Source organism: Vicugna pacos, chromosome 17 (genome assembly GCF_048564905.1).
Source record: "Vicugna pacos chromosome 17, VicPac4, whole genome shotgun sequence".
Classification (NCBI taxonomy): Eukaryota; Metazoa; Chordata; class Mammalia; order Artiodactyla; family Camelidae; genus Vicugna; species Vicugna pacos.
This window is the reverse complement of record NC_133003.1, coordinates 1,184,871-1,207,302: the sequence shown is the minus strand read 5'-3', so window position 1 is coordinate 1,207,302 and position 22,432 is coordinate 1,184,871. Positions and strand designations below refer to the sequence as shown.

The following is a 22,432-nucleotide window of genomic DNA, read 5'->3' as shown; positions in this document are numbered from 1 at the left end:
CTGTGGGGTGGTGCGAAGCATGGCCAGGAGAGGAGTGTGGTCACCATGGAGACCTGAGAACTGCCAGTGGGGAGCCTGGACCACTGGGAAGCCATGGGCAGAGGGAGGCGCAGGAGGAGACCCCAGGAGAACACACTGGAGGAGAGGTGGGGTGCGCAGGTTCCATGCTCTGGAAGCGCTCAGACTTTTCTCAGGTTCTGTGTCGTGCGGGCGTGTGGGGGGAACCTACTAACTGAGGGTGTAAGCCTGGGTGTGCTTGAGCTGTGACCGCCACGCGGCAGGCTCCATGGTGCTGCTGGTGAGGAGAAAGTATTCACCGGACACTTGTTAAAAATGGTAGGAAAGAGTTTATTCAAGGCTAGTGCCAAAAGGGAGAGAGATTGGACTCCACTCCAGATACAGCAAAGACAGCTGAGGGTTCTTGGCCACCGGGCAGAGTATGTGGCTCTGTGGATGGAGAGGTACCAAGAGGAGCTTGGTCAGGTATCCAGCACCAGGATTCTTGCTGCAGGGCAGCCAAGGACTTGGACATCAGGGGTGGGGGATGAGGAATTTCTAAGAAGAGCCAAGATAAAATCGAGTAAGAACAAGAAGTGTACATTGCCCTCCTAGGTGTTAAGGCTTCTTATAAACTTATGGACAGTCATCTGACGGGGTAAAATTGGAGGCCAAGAAACAAACCCAAACAGGTCAATGTGTAGGGCCTTAGCACCTAGAGAGAAGGCCTTGCACATCGGGAGGAGAGGCAGAGAAAACTGTCCACCTGGAGAACACTGGCTCACAGTCCTTACAAAATAATCTCAAGATGAACTCAAATTTAAGTTAATTATAATCAAACATAGGGAAAACCTATGTTATCAGGCTAGGGAGGGAGCATCTAAACATGTCACAATGCAGAAATCATAAACAGTGTGATAAATATGATTATATTAAATTAAAATAAAAGAACTTTTGCATGTCAGCATCATTAACAAAGTTAAAGCCCAGCCATCGACGACCCCTGGCCACGTTCGGGATCCCGGGCAGTCCCAAGTTCAGTGGCCATCTCCTTGTCCTGGGGCCTTGCCCTGCTGCTGCTTCTGCTGCTGCCCGGCGGTCGAGGCTGGCATAAGCAGGCCTTCCCTAGGAGCGCAGGGGTCTGAGTAGGACCCTCGCTGTTCACTGGACACCTCAGAGGCCTGGATGCTGGAGAGCTGCCTCTCTCTGATGGGGCCCCTGGGGCTGAGCCCTGCCGGGTACGATGAGAGGTCCCAGGAGGAGTGTGCAGGCAGTGGGGACCTACCAGCAGGGCCCTCTTCCTGGCAGGAGGGGACATCTCCCCGTAGCTCCGTGCGCCAGCTGAGGGTGGCTGTGCTTTGGGACGCTTGTCAAGGATGGCTGACTGGTCACTGAAGAAAGGCTCATCTCCTCAGGGAGCTCAATGCAGGGACCTGTCAAAACAAAGCACAGAGGTTGGCGTCCTAGAGGGTCACAGTGAGCTGAGCCTCTAGACGGGCACCAAGCCCAGCTGGGCACATTGTCCTTGAGGTACAATGACCGTGAGGTAGACCCTCCAGTTCTGCCCCCTCAGGGGGAGCCTGCAGCACCAAGATGAGACCCAGCACGGAACAAGAGTGCACTCCTGCTGGGCCTGTCTTTTCCCTAGTTTTGTCGTTCTTAGGTCAAATGTTTAACTATTTGACGTCAATCAAAAAGATGTTTTTAAGGATAGGACTGACTTCCAGGTAACATTTTTTAAGGGAAGAAAATGTTAAGTGTTAATGAGATCATCTTAACATTGAAACGCAACATGAAATAGCAAAACCATGATGAAACTGTGTTGGGCAGGTGGGGATGCTGAGGGTGGGGTTGGCTGTGATGTTTTTGAAAAGCTTGATAGTGTCCCAGTCCCAAACCTGATGACAGATGGGAGCAATTCCACCATGGCCAAATTTTTCTCTTCTTCCAAAACAAACACGTGATTAAACAATCAAGAGGTGCTAAAAATACAGTCTAGGGAGGGTTCCCCATGGAAACAATAATCCCATGGAATGTGCTGGAGCATCCAAGATCTGCTCACCTTAATTTCTCACGGCTTTCTTATGAGGTGAGTGCGACCGTCATCAGTGATCTGAGGGGACGCTGAAGCCCAGGTGGGGTGAGTGACAGGAAGCAGGTAAGGAGCAGGGAGAAGCTATGCACCTGAGCAGGTGGAGCTGATGTCTGTGCAGGTCTGGCTTCACACGTTAAGCTGTCTCGTGCTCGGTCAGAAAGCCAGGAGGAAGTGTCCCCTCCGCCTTGGAGGATGAGCTGATCGTGACCATTTATACAGCATCTACTGTGTAGCAATTGGGGTCCTTTCGGAACATTATTTCCTTTAGTAAGACCCTTAAAAATGGTTTAATATGACTATAACCAGAAGAATAGGATTTCCTTCAGAGAATGAGTTGGTATCAGAAACTGCCAAACCATTTTCCAAAGCGGCTGTGCCAGTCCTCCATCCCACCAGCAGTGTAGGAGAGTTCCAGTTCCTCCGTGTTCTCACCAGCATTTGATATTGTCAGCTTTTAATTTTTAAAAATTGTAGTTTTCCAATAGGAGAGTAGTGGTATCTTCTTTGCATAGTGGTTTTAATTTGAATTTCTGTAATGACTAATGATACTGGCTTTTTTTCCTGTGTATCATCTATTTACCATTTATGTATCCTGTTTGGTGAAGTAAAGGTCAAACAGTTGCCACGTCAAAGGTAAACAGAATAAACGCACCTATTAAAAGACTCTCAGGTTGGATTAGAAGGAAACCCAGCTCCACACTATATACAGCCGGATGCACTGAAGACTAAGAGCTCAGAAGGTTTCAATGTAGACGATGGCATAGACAACGAGGGAGTTACAAGTGAAACAATGTAGGGACTTTACTACTTATATGGGAAAAGGCTGAATTCATGGCAAAATACATTAAGACCAAAAAAGAAAACTTTAGTGTGATTAAAAAAAAAGCCAAAATGCTTTTCTGTTATAATTATCTTTGCACCAGATAGCGTAACATCAGCATTCATAGAGCAAAATCCAAGGAGAAATAAGAAGAAACAGAAATATGCTAGTGAGGATAATTTACTTAAAAAAAATCCCCTAATAGATCAAGGAGAAAAATAAGTGATCTAAATCCCATGGGAGACAATCAGCACTTGTTAAAGGAGACTAAGTTGTTCTACTTCCAATAGGGACCAACATCTCAGAATAAAGAAGTGGGTGAGGGGAAAGACTGGGACTTTTACAGAAACGAAACTTCAAGGTAAATATATTTTCTTATGAACACGAGCTATTTTAAATAATCTGTTTATGAAAGTGAAGTAAGAACCATTAATTCAATGTTGGAAACTTGATATGTCTTTAAATTAAATAAAATGACACTGTAGCATATTGAAAGCTTACAGATAAAACTACTTACTATTGTTTTACAAATATATAGACAAGGCTTACAGATAAAAAACGCAGTCCTGTTTTAAAGAAGATGCTCTACCAGACATACACACGGGGGCATCCTATGGGAAAAGAGAGGATTTCAAATGGGAAGGAAAAGAGGTTTTTTTCTTTCTCAGTATATGTTGTTTTGAGTGGTTGGTCATTTGGAAAAAGACAAAAACAAACAATAATAAAACCATCTCCCTACTTCATGCTGTACGTAAAATAAATTACAGGGGATTGAATTTTATATTCTTTAAAAATTCATGGATTACTAGGACGAAATAATAATTTTTAAAAATCTAAAAAATGTTGTATTCTTATTCACACCATTCACCATGATATATTTTGAATGGATATAAGATTTAAATGTAGAAAAACAAAGATTTAAATGTTGAAAGGAAATAGTGATGAATTCCCCTGTAAACTTGTCAGAAGGAAGGCTTTCTAATGCTAACTCACTACACAGAAGCCATAAAAGAAAAAATATGTTAAATACAATTTTTTTCTAAAAAAGTATGATATACTAAGTGAAAAAGGACAAACCACAAGTTCCAGAAAAGATAAATAAGACGCTAATCTTCCTAACACCCAGGAAGAATCCGACTACTGAATGGATCAACGTGCACAGACCCCTAACAGTGTTCTGTTTTATGTACCGTTGAGGAAAAATCTCTGTGTTTTAGGTAGTGTCTTTTTGTGCAAACCGAGGAAAAGTAAGAATCTAAATAAATTCTAGAAGTGACTAAACATGTTTACTCATGGTGGGGGCTGGACAGAGGGCGGTGTGGTGCCCTGTGTACCTGCTTGTGCTTTTTTATTTTGAAACCACAGGAATGCATTACGTGTCTACATATGTAAAAGGGAAAAAGGAACCTCTGCTTGTCTGGTTAAGAGACCCAGGCTCACGGAGACTCAGAAATAACCTGGGGCCCTCTGGTTGGGGGAAGTGGTGAGGAGTCCTGAGCCAGCTGGTGCCACTAGAGCCAAAGCACAGGGTTATGAAGAGCAGGTTTTGAACTTCACCTGGGGCCTGTTTTGTCATTCTATAGCACGGCTCTTCGTTTCGCATCTGAAGCAGGGAGTCAGATGGGTTCCCCCTGCTTCTGGCTCTGGGCCACTGATCCCCTTGGCCTCCTGGCTTTCCCCAGAAGGGCTGAGACCCAGGACAGAGGCCTCAGCTGACAAGTGGGTGTGGAAGGGACCAGAAAATGGACAGAGTGTCAGGTGTCCGGGCAGCAGAACAAGGGAATCCCCCTGGTGTCCCTGGGACGGTGCACTGGGTCTGGTGTCCCAGCCAGCGGGGCCTTTGAGCACAGGTCGCTGGTGGGGAAGAAAAGTGGGCAGGGGGATCCAGATGAGGGGAGCTGTGTAGCAACGTGGGGCAAGGATGCAGATGCCAAAGCTGGGCCTGTCCGGCAGGGAGCTCAGGAGGGACTCAGCTGCTGCTTTGGGAGGTGGCAGGAGGTGAGGGGAGGGGATACCCCGACCCTGGCGCCTGAAGCACCCCTCCCCTCCCTTCCTACTTGGGTCCCACACAGCGCCCCTCACTCCATCCTGCCTTGGCCTACCTGTGCCCCACATACACCCAGATGCTTCCCTCCCCATTGCCCAACCTCGAGCCTCCCTGCCTGCCTTCGACCATCCCCAGCACCCCCATCCTGCAGTGACCTACCTGCACCTGGGGCTCCATCCTGCTTCCCTGCTGGGGACTGGCCTTCTTGGATACGTGCATCTCCTGGCAAACTCTGGAGCCCTGAAGTACCTGAAATAACCGTAAGTTAAGAAAAAGAATAAAGTTCAATGATAAAGAAAATTTCTATAATTTTAGTCATTGAATAATTTTTTTTACGTTTACATATAAAATATGCATATCTGTGTGCATATGAATGAATATATTTTGGGTATTTATGTAATAAAATTACATACTAACATTCTATTTCTTTAAAAAATTTAAGCATTGTGGAAAAATGTTAGCATTTAAAGTTCTTTCTTTTAAGAAATCAAATAATATACAAATGCTTGAAGTCTCTTTTTCACCTTTCCTTTATCCCATTCCCTTCCTTCCATCCAAAGAGGTAACTGTTACCTGAAGTCAGTGTTGTTTCACTTTCCCAGCTGTTTTTTTTTTTTGCCAGTCCCGAGGCCTGGCGAGGGTGGGGCTCCGGCGAAAGGATGAGGGGCTGGTTCCCCTCCCGATCTCAGAAAAGCTCCCAAAACGGCAGCGGCGTGGCAACCCTGCGGCTGCCTCAGGTGGCCCACGAACCATTCAAAGCTCCCGCGCCGAGGTACCCGGCGCTCGCGATTGGCTGAGCCGGACCAGCGCCCCTGGGCGGGGCCGGCACCCACGCAGCGGCCGCGGGTCCCGCCCCCACGCAGCGGCCGCGGGTCCCGCCCCGCTGGTGCGCATGCGCGCAGTCCCTACAGGAAAGAGTCTGCGCACACCTCCGACCGGCCTCCGTCTCGCGCCGCGGCTCCGTTCCCCTGTCCGCGGAGGCTTGTCGGCTCGGCGAGATAGCAAGAGCTGCGGCCGGCAGGGGGCTGTGCGGACCCAAGGCGGCTGCGGTGGCGCCGGCCTGTGGAAAATGCCACCAGGCGGCGCTTCGGTTCGTTGCTCCCTGCCCCCCCACCCCTGAACCCCCCCTGCGACCGCCGGGGAACACCCCGCCCACGCAGGGAGTACCGCACCGAGACGCTTCGGCGGGAACGAGGCCGACGGCCGGCTGTGCCGGTTGCGCCCCTGAGGTGAGTACGGCGGCGGCGGCGGCGGCGGGGCGCGGGGCTAGGGGCGCGGGGCGCGGGGCGCCGGAAGGAGGGGGGAGGCGGCGGCTGCCGCCCCAGGTCCCCGCGGCGGGAGGGAGGCCGCGCGGGCCTCTGCGGGGCGGGGAGGGCCGGCGCTGGCAGTCTGGGCGCCGGGGGCCACGGCTGTGGGCGCGAGCACCCCGGAGCCCTTGTCGCTCCCCACCCTGCGCACCCCGGAGCCCTTGTCTCTCCCTAACCTGCGAACCCGGGAGCCCTTGTCGCTCCCCACCCTGCGCACCCCGGAGCCCTTGTCGCTCCCCACCCTGCGCACCCCGGAGCCCTTGTCGCTCCCCACCCTGCGCACCCCGGAGCCCTTGTCGCTCCCCACCCTCAGCACCCCGGAGCCCTTGTCGCTCCCCACCCTGCGCACCCCGGAGCCCTTGTCGCTCCCCACCCTGCGCATCCTGGAGCCCTTGTCGCTCCCCACCCTGCGCACCCCGGAGCCCTTGTCGCTCCCCACCCCTCCCGCGGCCCCAAAGCTGTGCCCCCGCCGCTTGGGCGCTCCGGCGACGGGCGCGGAAGCCTCCGTGGCGCTCGGGCCGCCGCCGAGCCCGGCCCGCGCCCGGACTCTCGGAGTCGCCCGCGCCCTGCGGGGCCGGAGCGGGCTGGTGCCCGTGCCTCCCGCCGCCCCCCCACTGATCTGACTCCTTTATAATTTGGAAAAACTCCCATTCTCACAAGGTAGGTCCTTTTTCCATTATAGGAAATTATAACTCTCCTCTGACTATTTTGTTTTCTAGTAGTTTCTTTGACGTGACAAAGGGATGATTTTATTCTTTGGGAAGGCTAAGCCAACCAAATGCATAGTGACATTTAGGTCCAAGGCCAAAAAAATCAGTTTCTTCCTAGCACCGATTATGCTGTGGACATGAAAAGCATAAAAGTAGCAAAGAGAGGCACCCTTCATTACAGATCTTTAGGGTGCTTAGTGGCTCGTTTGACTAGCATAGGAGTTACAGAGAAATAGGAAAGACATCGCCTAATGTGTTCTGAAAGGTGGCTTTTTGTACAACTGTATACTCTGCCCTTCAAATTCTTTCAGGTTGCTTTTATGGAATATAAAATTGAGTGTGTAAATATATATATTTATGTATAATATATATTTTGTAGCATATAAATATGTATATGTTGAATGGAACATGTATATATTCCATTCAATATATCATAGTAATTAATGACCATGGAGAGAATTAGTTTTCTCAAATAAAGATAGCCTATGAGTAGCTTTTTTTTTCTGGAATAAATAAAATAAGCTTTTCATCCTCAGTATCTTTGCTTTACCTTTGAAAATACTTAACCTTATTTACACTAGTAAGTGCAGGTTGATTGAAGATTACACAGATCTTACCAGCAATGATAAAGACAGATAACAGAAAGTCTAACTGCCTTGTGTTCATTCTAGGTTAGACAATTTGGTCCTTTTACAGTTTATCAGTTCCAACCGTCTTTTCTAAAAAGTAGTAAATTGACTTTCTCAATGATGTGTTTGAGTACCCTGAGGGTAAAACGAACATTTCTTAACCATTTTCCCATGGCGAGAATGTCCTGTATGCGTTGCATTGGACAAATTAGGGGAATTTCAGCTTTTCTTTATCTACTGTTCTATCTCCTTCTCAAATTTGAGGGACTTTTGCATGTCTTGGCTCAACAACTGACAGGTGCATTGTCCAGCCATGTTTTTTGTCCCTTCGATTATGGAATTGTTGCTGTTTAAAAGAAATTTCACACACGCATGCAATTCTTCCCAAGTATATCACACCAATATCTCATTTTTTTCCATGATGAATAAAAACAGTGTATTCCAGGACTTGTGAATAGTAAATACTGTGATGTGCTCTCTAACAAACTTATTTAGTGAAACTGATGTCTTACTGCCCCCCGGTGAAATTCCATGTGTGCTGTGTTCTACCTCTTTAGCTTTGAACTTTGCAGTCGTTACCGATGTATGTAAAGTTCCTACACTCAGAAAAGTGCACATATTCATCCATTTTTAGGGGTAGGCATTTAGCCAGCCACTGAAACTAACATAAAACTAACAAATACAATCATTTACCACAGGAATTTGAATTTGTTGAATGGTGTATGAGCATACTAGCGTAACTCCTGATGGTGCAAAGCACCGTAGGAACCAGCTTCTAACAGAGCGAACTGCTCGTGCATTATCAAAGAACAGCTAATTTGAGCTGGAACGGTCAGGGGCAGCTTTGTGACATTTCTGGGAGAGTAGAACCCAAATGGCCACCTAGTTTGTGGGTCTGTAGAGACCACGGGGAGTTGAGAATTGTACTTAGAAACATGAGTGTGTCTTGTTCAGGAAAGTGAAGCGTTTGACCTAGCTCAAGGAAAGGAGCTACACAGGGAAATAGTGAAAACTGATGACTAGGGCAGGTTTCATTGTGGAGGCTCTTAAAAAAGAAATTTTCCTGAAAAAAAAAAAAAACCTGAAGATCCATGGAAACTCACTGAAGGTTTTTGAGCAGGTGAGTGAAAGAGTAAAATCTATGACTTAAGATAAATTGAGAGCAGTGTTTACTACTATGTGTTCCCAGGACCATTCATCAACAGAGTTTCTTCAAAAGAATCTCCCAGGTCAAATCAACGGGGAAAGTACTGGGTTTCTTTACTGTGGTTCTTTAAGACATTAGTATATTAATAGGCATTTTGATGTCCAAAAGGAAAATAGCATTTCTCAAACCTATTTGACCATGGAACCCTTTCTAGGAAAATAAGGCATGGATCATGAATTCCATATACTTGGGCCAGTCTGTCTACAAACTGATATATGTAAGATGGGTACTGGTCTATAATTTTAAATAACTTACGTGATTTACAGCTTAATTCTTTGTTCCCAAATTGGTAGCAATGCAAGGTCTCTCCATTTTCCCCATGAGTGTGCCTGTGTTTTGCAGTCTTCTACTGCCAAGGAGTTCGATGGTGGTGGAATGGCGCTTCCCTGGCCCTCTGTGTCATCTGCGTACACTGGGCACCTGCTGAGCTGTCCTAGTTGCTGTCTGGTCCTGGGGAGCTGGCCTGCACAGCTGTTGCTGAGACCTATCTCAACAAATCCAGTGACTTTATTCCTTCCCTACTATACTCAGATTGATGGAATCATTTCACTGATCTGTTCCATGCTGAGGTGCAAGAAGTTCTGTGTGACTCTACCAGGCTCGGTCTTAGAGATGCGATTTAGCAGTTCTGTGAGGGCTTCCTGATTCCTCTTGTTTTCTATGCAGGAAATGGTGCACATGTCCTATACATCTCGTTGTTTTGGGCTTTCCCCATGAAATTTCCACCTAAATCTTTATGCCATGGATTGGTTTTGTTTCCTACAAAACTGAATGTTTAAAACTCATAGGCAACAAACAGCTCTGTTATTCCTCATATTCTTCTGTAGCTTCTGTTCTCTGAGGAAATGATGTGTCTCTTAAGACAGCTTAAGACAGGGAGAAAGATAGAGGCAAGAAATATGTGGGGGTGAAAAATCAATGATTATTTCAAAGATACTCCCTACCAAACTTCTTAATATCCTATGGAAAATGCTCATCTAAAGAACAGAGGGTTAACAACTCATGAAGAAGAGTAGGTGTGTGGTAGGAATGCTGTCTCAAGTTTTGAGTATCATGTGTGGTTGATGACAGTCATAGCCCTCAGGAAGTGATGAGTAACTCATTGTCTTTGTGGTCCTTTGTGCAGCCCTCCCCTACATGGACTCACGAAAAGCATCTTGCTGTTGGGAACTCTTTCTCCACCTTATGAAGAAGGCCAGGCTCGCTTGCTGAAGAGATGGGGCTCCATCTAGAGCCAGCGCCAAGCAACAGACACGTGAGTCAGCCCCAGCTGCGCCGCCCGCTGGCTGCAGGTGCAGAAGTGACCTTAGTTGAGACCGCAGACTGCCCCGATGCGCCTCCACCAAGGGGTTAACATGGGCCATAAGCAAATAAAGTAGTTCTCTAACGCATTCTTAATAAATCATGGTAAACATGCAGAGTAGAGGAGGAAGAAAAGTGAAACAATATGTGTGGAATAAAGATAGAAGAGAGGAAGGGTGAAATGTGATTAGGGCCATTTCTGTTCTTCGGGGACTTCCAAAATCGTGGACAGGCATGTACGCAGACCTGTGGTAGATGGGCCCTTGGCCTCGTACTGTCCTTGTGGATTTTTGAGAATGACTGCCACTGTCATTCTCATTGATTCACGGGGTTGTCCTGTTATCACTGATGAATTCAAAAACAGTTATCTTAGTAAAGCACATTCTCAGGTACTAGACTCAACTAAATTCCTGATTAAGTAGATTTTCCTAAAGATTTCCTGAAAGCAGTGAGATAAATGTCTTAAAACCAAAAAAATGTCATAACTGCAAAGTGATTGGGAGAGGCTTATAGCTCAGTGGTTCAGTGCGTGCTTACTGCGCATGAGGTCCTGGGTTCAAGCCCAAGTACCTCCATTAACATGAAAAACAAACAAACATACAAACAAACAAACCTAATTACCTGCCCCCCCAAATTCAAAGAGTCTCATGACCCGTGTCCCCAGGTTCTGAATCTAATCTCATCCTTATGAAATGCACTGCTGCCAATTAGCTGTTGACCTAGGCTCAGACAGTCCTAGCTCAGAGTTCTCGGAGGAGCTTCTGCTGGCTCCAGCAATTGGTTTTTTACATATTTAGTTTACATCCATGATTAATTTTGACAGTAATCCTAAAATTTAGATGTTGTCTTTATTCCCATTTTAGAGATGAGGGAACTGAAAGTGAGCTAAAATAACTGGCCAGAGTTAACACAGCTGGTGAACAGGGGCCCAGGAGCTGACAGAATGGAAAGGTGGTTTCACATCAAACCAAGTCCTGTTTTTCCTCATTGATGCAGGTTCTTTTCAACCTGTTTCAAAGGCACTGAAAAACTGTGGTACCTTAGGTACTATTAAGCAGGAAAACAGGGGATGGGAAACAAACAAGGCAGTGCTCTGGGCCCCTCTAGTTTCAGCCTGAGCACATCTGATATATATGAGTCCCATTTAAAGTTTTGTTTGGAAAAATTTCCAAACACTGTATTATACCCTGATATCTCCTAATGCTGTACTAGCATCTTCCTGAAGCCAGACCTGCCTCATCCTTTCTTTGGTCTCACGATGGTATGAAACCCACCCTGACCTGGAGCAGGTGGAAATCATTGCTCTTGGGATGTGATCTGGGCTCCAGAACTGCACTGTCTGAGCATCTCCCATGAGCCCTGTCAGCCTTGCTGCCTTTCTCACCAAAGCCAGTTACATGGTTCCCACATCCTGCAGCCTCTTCCCTGTCACTAGTGATGTCACCTTCGTCAAGAATGACTGCGCGCTCTCCCCAGAGGGAAGGGACGTCTTCTCCCCAAAGCTGGAGGCACTTTTCGAGGAGAAACTGTACCAGCGAAATCTGAAACACATAAGGGCAAAACGGGGTGTTCTTTTCCATATGGCATAGTTACAAATCATTTCATATCTAACTCTTGCATCCAAAAACTGTAAGAGAATTCTGAGAAAAATTCAGAGTTGATTAAAAAATGAGTCTACAAATCCGTTTTCTGTAAGAAATAGTGATAACTTTCAAGAGTACTTTGGGTACAGATTTTAAAACTCTTTTAATCAGTGGGTTAAAATTATAATTTGTCTCCTCGTTCAATAGCTAACATTTTTGTAATGACGGTTACAACTTTAAAACTAGGACAATTTTCAAGTGACCCACGAAGGATGCTTGAGGTGAATCTGTATATTGTCTTACTAAGTTTCATTTGTTATTGTTTGATTTTCTCCAGTTTTATTGAGATAAATTGACATATAACATCTTATGAAAATTAATAAAGCATCCAATAGACAAGAACTTCAGAAATTTACTTCTAAAGTGAGGAAATATGTGAGAGTTGAGAAGCAGAGATTTCTGTGATTTTTCTCGTGAAGGAAGGAAGCAGTGGAGAGGAGGCGTGTCTGTCTGACTGCACTGCCTCGTCTCATGCTGGCTGTCGGGTTGAGATTGGGGCAGGGTTGTGATCTGATTAGGCCTGTTGTGGCTCTGTTCGGATGTTCTGGAATCTTTTACTAGCCCCCTCACCCTGCAGTGGGGGCGACATAGGAGCCGAGTGCCCTTGTGAGGGACCACAGCTGGCAGAGGAAGGCCAGTGTGTGAGCTGTGGGTGCTCATGTTGCCCAAGCCACTGAGATGTCTTAGCAGTGAGCAGAGGAGCTGGGTGGTGTCGTCATTATGTGATGATGAAACCATGCGACCTTCGACGTAGTTCACACTCCCTCAGTGATTAGGCTGAGAGTTGAACCTTGGCTGCCAGACCCCAAAGCTCAGGTTCTGTTCTGTCTCATCATCCTACTCTTATCTCTCTGTGGTTGAGTGTCCTGGGTGGGAAAGCAGAAATGCCTCCACTGCTCTGTTTCCCACTTAACAACCCACCACCTCCCCTCATCCCACCAGGTCAGTGACTCTGCCCCTCCAGGGAAGCGTGTTTAAAATGTACACTTGAAAAACCTGGTACATCACGGTTAGTACCTCAGGTTTCAGGTTCAAAGTGGGGACCGTGCCCCACAAGGCATGAAAATGAGAGGTCTCATTACCTTCTTTGTGAAGTCCTCTTGTAATTGTGAGCTGGTGGCATTAGGTGGACCGAGAAGGCTTGGGGCTATACAGCATGCTAAGTTATACGCCGTCATCTGGTTGAATGTGGAGTGTTGCTCAATGTTGTGGAGCACTCCAAAAAGGTGTCTCAAGAGGTCACCATTGGCTCTTGGCAGCTGGCCCAAAAGCCTACGGGCAGAAAAATGCACTTTTAAACAAAGCATGTCATTTTGCTTAGGAAGTGGAAATAAAGAAACAGAGAACAGAGTACGTCATGGTAAATAAACCATGCCCCCAGTCCTCTCTCTCAGAGTTCTAAGCATGAATGCACACAAAAATGTTTCATTGATTTCAGTTTCTGGACGAGATACTAACTTCTGTAGTTGATTAAGTGTTTGAAAAATTAAGATCGTAACAGTGGCAGATTGGTTCTCTAGCATCTCTGTTTTGACCAGTGGATTTCATCTGCAGCAGTTCCGTGTCTTCAGCAGGTGTTAACTGGTCATGGAGTCCATATTAATAAGATCAGGATAAAAACAAGAATTCAGTAACAGCAGGAGTGCCTGCATCTGTTTTTCAAGTGGCTTCTGTGGGTAGCAGATGCAGCCCTTTGACACTGGTCATTACTTTAGTAGACAAAGCTGTAAAGTATAAGCTGATATTTTCCTAAGAGGATGTTGGTTGTATTTTCGGGGTGTGACCGTCATTACCTCTGGGTTGCAGTTATTTCTCCCTCCGCATTCCCTTCATCAAAGACGCTAAGCCATTTGTCATGGAGACTGTCTGTAAAAATACCGCCTTCTATATTCTGAAGATAATCCTTCCGTAGATTAAATAAAAAAGATATATATTATTATGACAAATACATATTGGGGAAATAACAGAAAACATTAAGTTGAAAAATTCCATTCAGGCCTCACTTCCTTCACAATGGCCAGTGTGTGACCCAGGCAGAGCTGGCTGTAACTGCAGACTCGCACACCCAGGAGGAGGAGCTTGGACTCTCTCCATCTAAAATCAGAAGCATCACAGCAGAGTCTGGACGACAGTGAGTGTGATGAGAAAGCCCTCCCCCACCAGCTGGGCCTTGCTCTCTGGGTCCGTGTCACCACTAGTCCCAGCTGACAGGGTCTGGTGACCACCCACACCGAGTCCTGTGAGTGTCTTAGAAGCAACGTGCACACCCATGTTCCTTGTTTACTTCAGACAGTGCTTGCTCTTAATTCAAGGAAGAGCGGTTCTGAAATAGAACACACACCCCTCACACTCTTGCACACATATTACAAGAACGCTGGGCTTTCTGACGCAGGGTGTGCCTGCTTCATGGGGAAAAACTACTCATAATAGCTCAGTCTTCATTTTGAAACTGTATAAAAGTTCAGTTTGCAGCCTTTTAAGCAGCAGGTGCTAAAAACATACCAAAATCCCCAGTGGGTACCTACATGTTCCTCCTTATAGCTCCTTGAATGGAACATATCCTCTCAAGTGTGTCACTTAAAATTTAGATATATTGGAACTTTATACCTCTGAGTGTGAGGGATAGAGGTACACAAATGTAAACTACCTAAGTGGGGGCCTAGAAAATGTGCCACTTTAAAGGGCTTATGAATAAATTTTTTTTTAAATTAAAGTATAGTAGGAGACAAAAAGTCAATTTCTGTCTAATTTCTGGTACACAAGCCTTAAATCACATAAATGGGCCTATTAAAATTAATGAAGTAGTAATTTTTTCCCCCTGGTGAGCAAAGTGGTAATTGCATTTATTTCTGTATTTATTAATGGAGATTCTGGGACGTGAACCCAGGACCTCGTGCATGGTAAGCATTCACTCTACCACTGAGCTGTACACTCGTGACCCCTGAGCTGTCATGTTTTGTGCCAGACTGGAAAAAGTTTTGCATAACCTTGCTAGTTTGAAAGCCACACCGTGCTTCCACTGGTCTCATCTCGGCCTCTGGGGTGGGCTGCCCCACAGTGCTCTCTGCTTTTATGCCTTCTGGTCACGTGTCCTTGTGTGACCCCCACACACTCCGCTGCAGGATGGATGGACATTGGGACCGGGTTCTGACGTGCAGAGTGACGTGTGAAAATGGGCGTGACTTCACTCGTTCCCAGCTCCAGGGTTCCTTCTCCCTCTGTCTCTCTGCGCCTGTCCTATCTCTCTCTCTCTCTCTCTGTTTCTCTCACTCCCTCTGCCTCTCTGTGTTTCAGTCTCTCTGTGTCTTACCCTGGATGTATGTGCGTAGACATTTACGTGCGTACCTGTGTATTTACGTGTTTATATTGTTAGGGCCCGGGGCAGGTCACTTCTGAAAATGCCTTGATGACATACTGATTGTTTTCATGTCACTGAAAAAGAAAAAAACTTTTTTGCAAGTTGTGCGAGCACTTTGGTGGGGTGAGCTCTAAGGATCGGCACTGCCGGGGAAGGGCTGCTGCGCCTGTGGCCCTTTGATGCGTCCTGCACACTGTTTCCCTGGAGAGGAGTGTCTGTTCTCTCGTCCCTCCGGGGGATCTGCTGGGGCCTCTGCCTCCTCACTTTGTCACCAGGCTAAAGTCCTGCCAGCGTCATGGTGACCAGTGTTGTCCCTCCACAGTGTGTCCGTCCGCCTGTGTCCTCCCCCGAGAGGTCGAGCACGTCTAACACACACTGGCCACCTGCTCTGCCTCTCATTGGAACTGCCCGTGTGTGTTCTGTTTGTTTAGAGCAGTGGGTTTCGAGAGGTTTTTGGACCCCGGGGATGTGCAGCCTTTCTCCAACCTTGGGTTCTGAGGAACGCTTCTTCCGGGACGTGGTTTGCCTTTCCGGCTATAGTTCTGGGCTTTTGCTGGTTTCTTGATTTGCTTGGTTTTGTTTCTGCCCCAGGGAAGAGCTAAGCATCTCCCTTCTGTCTTCTGGCTGTGGTGTCACAGGGGGAAGAGCAGTGCCTCCCCCGAGGTTATGCACAGAGTTACCGAAAGGGCTTCATTGTGCACATGACCTCTTTAGCCCACCTGGATTTCCCTTTCAAATAATCAAAATGCTATTTCAAGTGAAAGCAAAACAAAACATCACCAGCCCCCGCTAAAGCCACGTGGGCAGGCCCGCAGAGCCACCTTTCCTGTGGCTTCATTGACAGGGAACACCCAGGAGAGGTAAAGACAGCCAGAGGGGAAGAGGACTCGGGGCTGCCAGGGGCTGGGGGGCTGGGGGTGGGGGTGGGGGTGGGGGGGAGTGCGTGCTCCGGATCCAGGGTTTTACTTTGAAGAAAGGAATAGTGTGAGCCTGCATGGTAGCGATGGTCGCACGGCATCGTGAAGGCACCTAGTGCTCCTGCATTGCACAATTTCAGAGGGACAAAGTCTACATTTTATTAAAAGAAACTTAAAAAGGCAAAATAAAGGATGCCATAACCGATATGGAACAAACAGAGGGAAGTGAAGAAAAACCAAACACAAACCACTTCAGGGGAATGGAAGTCAAGGTCGGGTGCGGGAGGGGATTCGTGGTGGGATTTTGAAGAAGAAGGTGCGGGTGGGCGCAGAGGGGTAGGGGGCTCAGCCCCAGGAGCTGGTGATGCCTGAACTGGTTCTCCGTGGCCCAGCGGTCCAGCTGCAGGTGCAGCATCTTCAGGAGCTTCGGAAGCAGCAGGAGCTGCGGGACCTTCAGGAGCAGCAGGAGCAGCGGAACCTTCAGGAGCAGCAGAAGCTGCGGGATCGTCAGGAGCAGCAGGAGCTGCTGGAGGGGCAGGAGCTGCAGGATCTTCAGGAGCAGCGTTAGCTGCTGGAGCTGCAGAAGCTGCAGGAGCAGCAGGAGGGAGCTCGGGGTCCCCTGCTGGATCCTCATGGTCCTGGTGTTGGTCTCTGGCGGCTTCCCCTGCCCCCGCCTGCTCTGGATCTGTGACTGTTGGAAGTGGAGAGAGCTTTCAGTCTCGTGCAGGTGCTCGCTCATGCTGGGAGAGAGGAAAACTTGACCCACGTGCCTCCCTTTCCGTGGGCCTCTTCAAGGACAGACATCTTCCCAGAGCTTTCCGGACAGCTCCCACCCAGCAAGTGCCCACAGGATGTGTTTTGTGACTGAACTCTTCTAGACAGGTGGTCTGAGGCCAGTCTTTGCTCTGGTGCCAGCAGCAGCCTCTGGGGACGCCTCCCTGTGTGGCCGAGCCCTGGGCCCTCCCTCACCTACGCACATGCACCAGCCCCGCCCTTCTCACCTTTGGGCTCCGCCTCGGTGGGCTCCTGGTCCTCCACCTGACTCCCAGGGAGTTGCTCCAGGTCAGAGCCGGGTCTGCTGAGCTGCCTGTCACCTGCGGGCGGGACCCTGGCGTGACGCCTGGGCGGTTTCTGGGGAGGAGGCCGTCGTGGTGGCGGGGACCCCTCCGTGTGCAGACTCACCCGGAGCTGGTGCTGGCCCTGAGAAGCGTGCACCGGCCCCTCAGTCGGGGAGGCGGCGCGGGTGTCCTCATCCAGCGGCTCCTGCAGTGTCCTGCTCTGCAATGACAGTGACCGGCAGCCGGCCCGGCCCGGCCCGGAGGTCTCAGAGCCCTGCCCGGCCAGGACCACGCCTGCTTCTGCCCGCTCGACCCTCTGCTGCCAGATCAGACTGGGACCTTGGTCAGCTCAGACGGCCACCCGGGAGGGAAGAGACACAGCCAGAGGGCATGGGCTTCGACCCGGGCGACAGGGCCCTGCCCGGCTCGCCACAGCTCAGCCCGCCAGCTGGGACCCGGGCTGGGGACGCGACCGGCCCCCCCCCCCAGGCCTCTGAGCTGCTCGTGCTTGAGGCAGGGCCCCCCCCCACCCCACCATGACTGCCCACCTCCACCAGCAAGGAAGGGGATGTGGGGCTATACCCGGGTGTGGTCTGAGTGGTGGCCCGGCCTGGGCGGGCCTGCCCCGGGCCTCCCTGGGTCACCTTTGGGTCCCTGTGGCCAAAAGGCCAGAGGCGCCTGGGGTGAGAGCTGACCCAGCGCCGGCACCGCTGGCCCAGCCCCTCGCTGCGGGCCTTCCGGGGGCCGCGGCCTCGGGGTGTTGGGACGCAGCAGAACATGTGTGACTGGGTGGAGCTGAGTTCACCAACCGAGTGAGCTGAGTAGGGGCTTCTCGACCGAGTGGGTGCCCGGTGACCTCAGTTCTAAGTTCTGTTGGGTTCTGCTGCCAGGGAAGTGAGGTCACTTCCTGGGGTCCCCTTCCCCAAGCTTCCTCCTTACACAAAGCTCCCCAAGGGCCTCTCTGGGCTGCTGACTGCTCACCTCCCAGCCCATGCCATGTCCGCACACAGTGACACCAACTCAGCCCCCCTCCCCAGGACCCTGCGGAGGCCTGGATGCAGCCAGGGCGCCAGCTCTGAGGACGCGGCTGGGTTCGGACCCGGCCCCCCCTCGTCAGCAGTGCTGTCACCCTGGACAAGCCGCCTGCCTCTCAGGGTCTCTCTCCCCAGTCCCCCGTCGGCACAGTGGGGATCATCCTGGCCCCTCCTTCCTGGGGAAGCCATCGTGTCTCCAGAGCCACAAACACCTACCGCACCTGTCAGCCCCGCGGGCTGGCATCACAGGGAGCTCGTGCACAGACTCAGCAAAGGGAGGGCCCCACAGAGGGCTGGCGGAGCGCAGAGCACACCCCACGCAGGCTGGGGTCTGCCCTGGGGTCCGGAGAAAGTCACTCCCCTTGCCGCCTGCTTCCCAGCTCCCTGTCGGGGCGTGGGGTGGGGGTGGGGAGAAATTGAATATGACTGTCACTTCGTTCTCGCTGGCATACCACCTCCTGGGTCATTGTGTCATGTTTAGATTCAGGCCCAGTGTCTCATCTCGGCCTCTGGGGTGGGCTGCCCCACAGTGCTCTCTGCTTTTATGCCTTCTGGTCACGTGTCTTTATGTGACCCCCCCTCCACACACCCTCCCCTGCGGGGTGGATGGACATTGGGACCGGGTTCTGACGTGCAGAGTGACGTGTGAAAATGGGCGTGACTTCACTCGTTCCCAGCTCCAGGGTTCCTTCTCCCTCTGTCTCTCTGCGCCTGTCCTATCTCTCTCTCTCTCTCTCTCTCTCTGTTTCTCTCACTCCCTCTGCCTCTCTGTGTTTCAGTCTCTCTGTGTCTTATCCTGGATGTATGTGCGTAGACATTTACGTGCGTACCTGTGTATTTACGTGTTTATATTGTTAGGGCCCGGGTCAGGTCACTTCTGAAAATGCCTTGATGACATACTGATTGTTTTCATGTCACTGAAAAAGAAAAAAAACTTTTTTGCAAGTTGTGCGAGCACTTTGGTGGGGTGAGCTCTAAGGATCGGCACTGCCGGGGAAGGGCTGCTGCGCCTGTGGCCCTTTGATGCGTCCTGCACACTGTTTCCCTGGAGAGGAGTGTCTGTTCTCTCGTCCCTCCGGGGGATCTGCTGGGGCCTCTGCCTCCTCACTTTGTCACCAGGCTAAAGTCCTGCCAGCGTCATGGTGACCAGTGTTGTCCCTCCACAGTGTGTCCGTCCGCCTGTGTCCTCCCCCGAGAGGTCGAGCACGTCTAACACACACTGGCCACCTGCTCTGCCTCTCATTGGAACTGCCCGTGTGTGTTCTGTTTGTTTAGAGCAGTGGGTTTCGAGAGGTTTTTGGACCCCGGGGATGTGCAGCCTTTCTCCAACCTTGGGTTCTGAGGAACGCTTCTTCCGGGACGTGGTTTGCCTTTCCGGCTATAGTTCTGGGCTTTTGCTGGTTTCTTGATTTGCTTGGTTTTGTTTCTGCCCCAGGGAAGAGCTAAGCATCTCCCTTCTGTCTTCTGGCTGTGGTGTCACAGGGGGAAGAGCAGTGCCTCCCCCGAGGTTATGCACAGAGTTACCGAAAGGGCTTCATTGTGCACATGACCTCTTTAGCCCACCTGGATTTCCCTTTCAAATAATCAAAATGCTATTTCAAGTGAAAGCAAAACAAAACATCACCAGCCCCCGCTAAAGCCACGTGGGCAGGCCCGCAGAGCCACCTTTCCTGTGGCTTCATTGACAGGGAACACCCAGGAGAGGTAAAGACAGCCAGAGGGGAAGAGGACTCGGGGCTGCCAGGGGCTGGGGGGCTGGGGGTGGGGGTGGGGGTGGGGGGGAGTGCGTGCTCCGGATCCAGGGTTTTACTTTGAAGAAAGGAATAGTGTGAGCCTGCATGGTAGCGATGGTCGCACGGCATCGTGAAGGCACCTAGTGCTCCTGCATTGCACAATTTCAGAGGGACAAAGTCTACATTTTATTAAAAGAAACTTAAAAAGGCAAAATAAAGGATGCCATAACCGATATGGAACAAACAGAGGGAAGTGAAGAAAAACCAAACACAAACCACTTCAGGGGAATGGAAGTCAAGGTCGGGTGCGGGAGGGGATTCGTGGTGGGATTTTGAAGAAGAAGGTGTGGGTGGGCACAGAGGGGTAGGGGGCTCAGCCCCAGGAGCTGGTGACGCCTGAACTGGTTCTCCGTGGCCCAGCGGTCCAGCTGCAGGTGCAGCATCTTCAGGAGCTTCGGAAGCAGCAGGAGCTGCGGGACCTTCAGGAGCAGCAGGAGCAGCGGAACCTTCAGGAGCAGCAGAAGCTGCGGGATCGTCAGGAGCAGCAGGAGCTGCTGGAGGGGCAGGAGCTGCAGGATCTTCAGGAGCAGTGTTAGCTGCTGGAGCTGCAGAAGCTGCAGGAGCAGCAGGAGGGAGCTCGGGGTCCCCTGCTGGATCCTCATGGTCCTGGTGTTGGTCTCTGGCGGCTTCCCCTGCCCCCGCCTGCTCTGGATCTGTGACTGTTGGAAGTGGAGAGAGCTTTCAGTCTCGTGCAGGTGCTCGCTCATGCTGGGAGAGAGGAAAACTTGACCCACGTGCCTCCCTTTCCGTGGGCCTCTTCAAGGACAGACATCTTCCCAGAGCTTTCCGGACAGCTCCCACCCAGCAAGTGCCCACAGGATGTGTTTTGTGACTGAACTCTTCTAGACAGGTGGTCTGAGGCCAGTCTTTGCTCTGGTGCCAGCAGCAGCCTCTGGGGACGCCTCCCTGTGTGGCCGAGCCCTGGGCCCTCCCTCACCTACGCACATGCACCAGCCCCGCCCTTCTCACCTTTGGGCTCTGCCTCGGTGGGCTCCTGGTCCTCCACCTGACTCCCAGGGAGGTGCTCCAGGTCAGAGCCGGGTCTGCTGAGCTGCCTGTCACCCGCGGGCGGGACCCTGGCGTGACGCCTGGGCGGTTTCTGGGGAGGAGGCCGTCGTGGTGGCGGGGACCCCTCCGTGTGCAGACTCACCCGGAGCTGGTGCTGGCCCTGAGAAGCGTGCACCGGCCCCTCAGTCGGGGAGGCGGCGCGGGTGTCCTCATCCAGCGGCTCCTGCAGTGTCCTGCTCTGCAATGACAGTGACCGGCAGCCGGCCCGGCCCGGCCCGGAGGTCTCAGAGCCCTGCCCGGCCAGGACCACGCCTGCTTCTGCCCGCTCGACCCTCTGCTGCCAGATCAGACTGGGACCTTGGTCAGCTCAGACGGCCACCCGGGAGGGAAGAGACACAGCCAGAGGGCATGGGCTTCGACCCGGGCGACAGGGCCCTGCCCGGCTCGCCACAGCTCAGCCCGCCAGCTGGGACCCGGGCTGGGGACGCGACCGGCCCCCCCCCAGGCCTCTGAGCTGCTCGTGCTTGAGGCAGGGCCCCCCCCACCCCACCATGACTGCCCACCTCCACCAGCAAGGAAGGGGATGTGGGGCTATACCCGGGTGTGGTCTGAGTGGTGGCCCGGCCTGGGCGGGCCTGCCCCGGGCCTCCCTGGGTTACCTTTGGGTCCCTGTGGCCAAAAGGCCAGAGGCGCCTGGGGTGAGAGCTGACCCAGCGCCGGCACCGCTGGCCCAGCCCCTCGCTGCGGGCCTTCCGGGGGCCGCGGCCTCGGGGTGTTGGGACGCAGCAGAACATGTGTGACTGGGTGGAGCTGAGTTCACCAACCGAGTGAGCTGAGTAGGGGCTTCTCGACCGAGTGGGTGCCCGGTGACCTCAGTTCTAAGTTCTGTTGGGTTCTGCTGCCAGGGAAGTGAGGTCACTTCCTGGGGTCCCCTTCCCCAAGCTTCCTCCTTACACAAAGCTCCCCAAGGGCCTCTCTGGGCTGCTGACTGCTCACCTCCCAGCCCATGCCATGTCCGCACACAGTGACACCAACTCAGCCCCCCTCCCCAGGACCCTGCGGAGGCCTGGATGCAGCCAGGGCGCCAGCTCTGAGGACGCGGCTGGGTTCGGACCCGGCCCCCCCTCGTCAGCAGTGCTGTCACCCTGGACAAGCCGCCTGCCTCTCAGGGTCTCTCTCCCCAGTCCCCCGTCGGCACAGTGGGGATCATCCTGGCCCCTCCTTCCTGGGGAAGCCATCGTGTCTCCAGAGCCACAAACACCTACCGCACCTGTCAGCCCCGCGGGCTGGCATCACAGGGAGCTCGTGCACAGACTCAGCAAAGGGAGGGCCCCACAGAGGGCTGGCGGAGCGCAGAGCACACCCCACGCAGGCTGGGGTCTGCCCTGGGGTCCGGAGAAAGTCACTCCCCTTGCCGCCTGCTTCCCAGCTCCCTGTCGGGGCGTGGGGTGGGGGTGGGGAGAAATTGAATATGACTGTCACTTCGTTCTCGCTGGCATACCACCTC

At 51.4% G+C, this 22,432-nt stretch overlaps 1 protein-coding gene, 1 long non-coding RNA gene and 1 pseudogene across 2 annotated transcripts; 1 reads left to right on the top strand and 2 right to left on the bottom strand.

Moving 5' to 3' along the window:
• Window positions 1-22,432, top strand: part of LOC102526683 (E3 ubiquitin-protein ligase HERC2-like) — a 224,239-nt pseudogene that overhangs the window by 147,884 nt on the left and 53,923 nt on the right.
• LOC140686537 (uncharacterized) lies at window positions 325-5,701 on the bottom strand. The gene is made up of 4 exons (XR_012060358.1): window positions 5,533-5,701; window positions 5,119-5,208; window positions 1,283-1,430; window positions 325-555 (listed from the first exon to the last, which is right to left on the bottom strand). It is a non-coding gene; the product is annotated as an uncharacterized lncRNA (long non-coding RNA).
• On the bottom strand, window positions 11,508-21,980 carry LOC140686636 (uncharacterized). Its single transcript, XM_072940839.1, has 4 exons — window positions 21,585-21,980; window positions 20,887-21,163; window positions 20,216-20,576; window positions 11,508-11,655 (listed from the first exon to the last, which is right to left on the bottom strand). Exons 1-4 carry the CDS (start codon window positions 21,717-21,719, stop codon window positions 11,508-11,510), a joined length of 921 nt encoding a protein of 306 aa, XP_072796940.1. The 5' UTR covers window positions 21,720-21,980.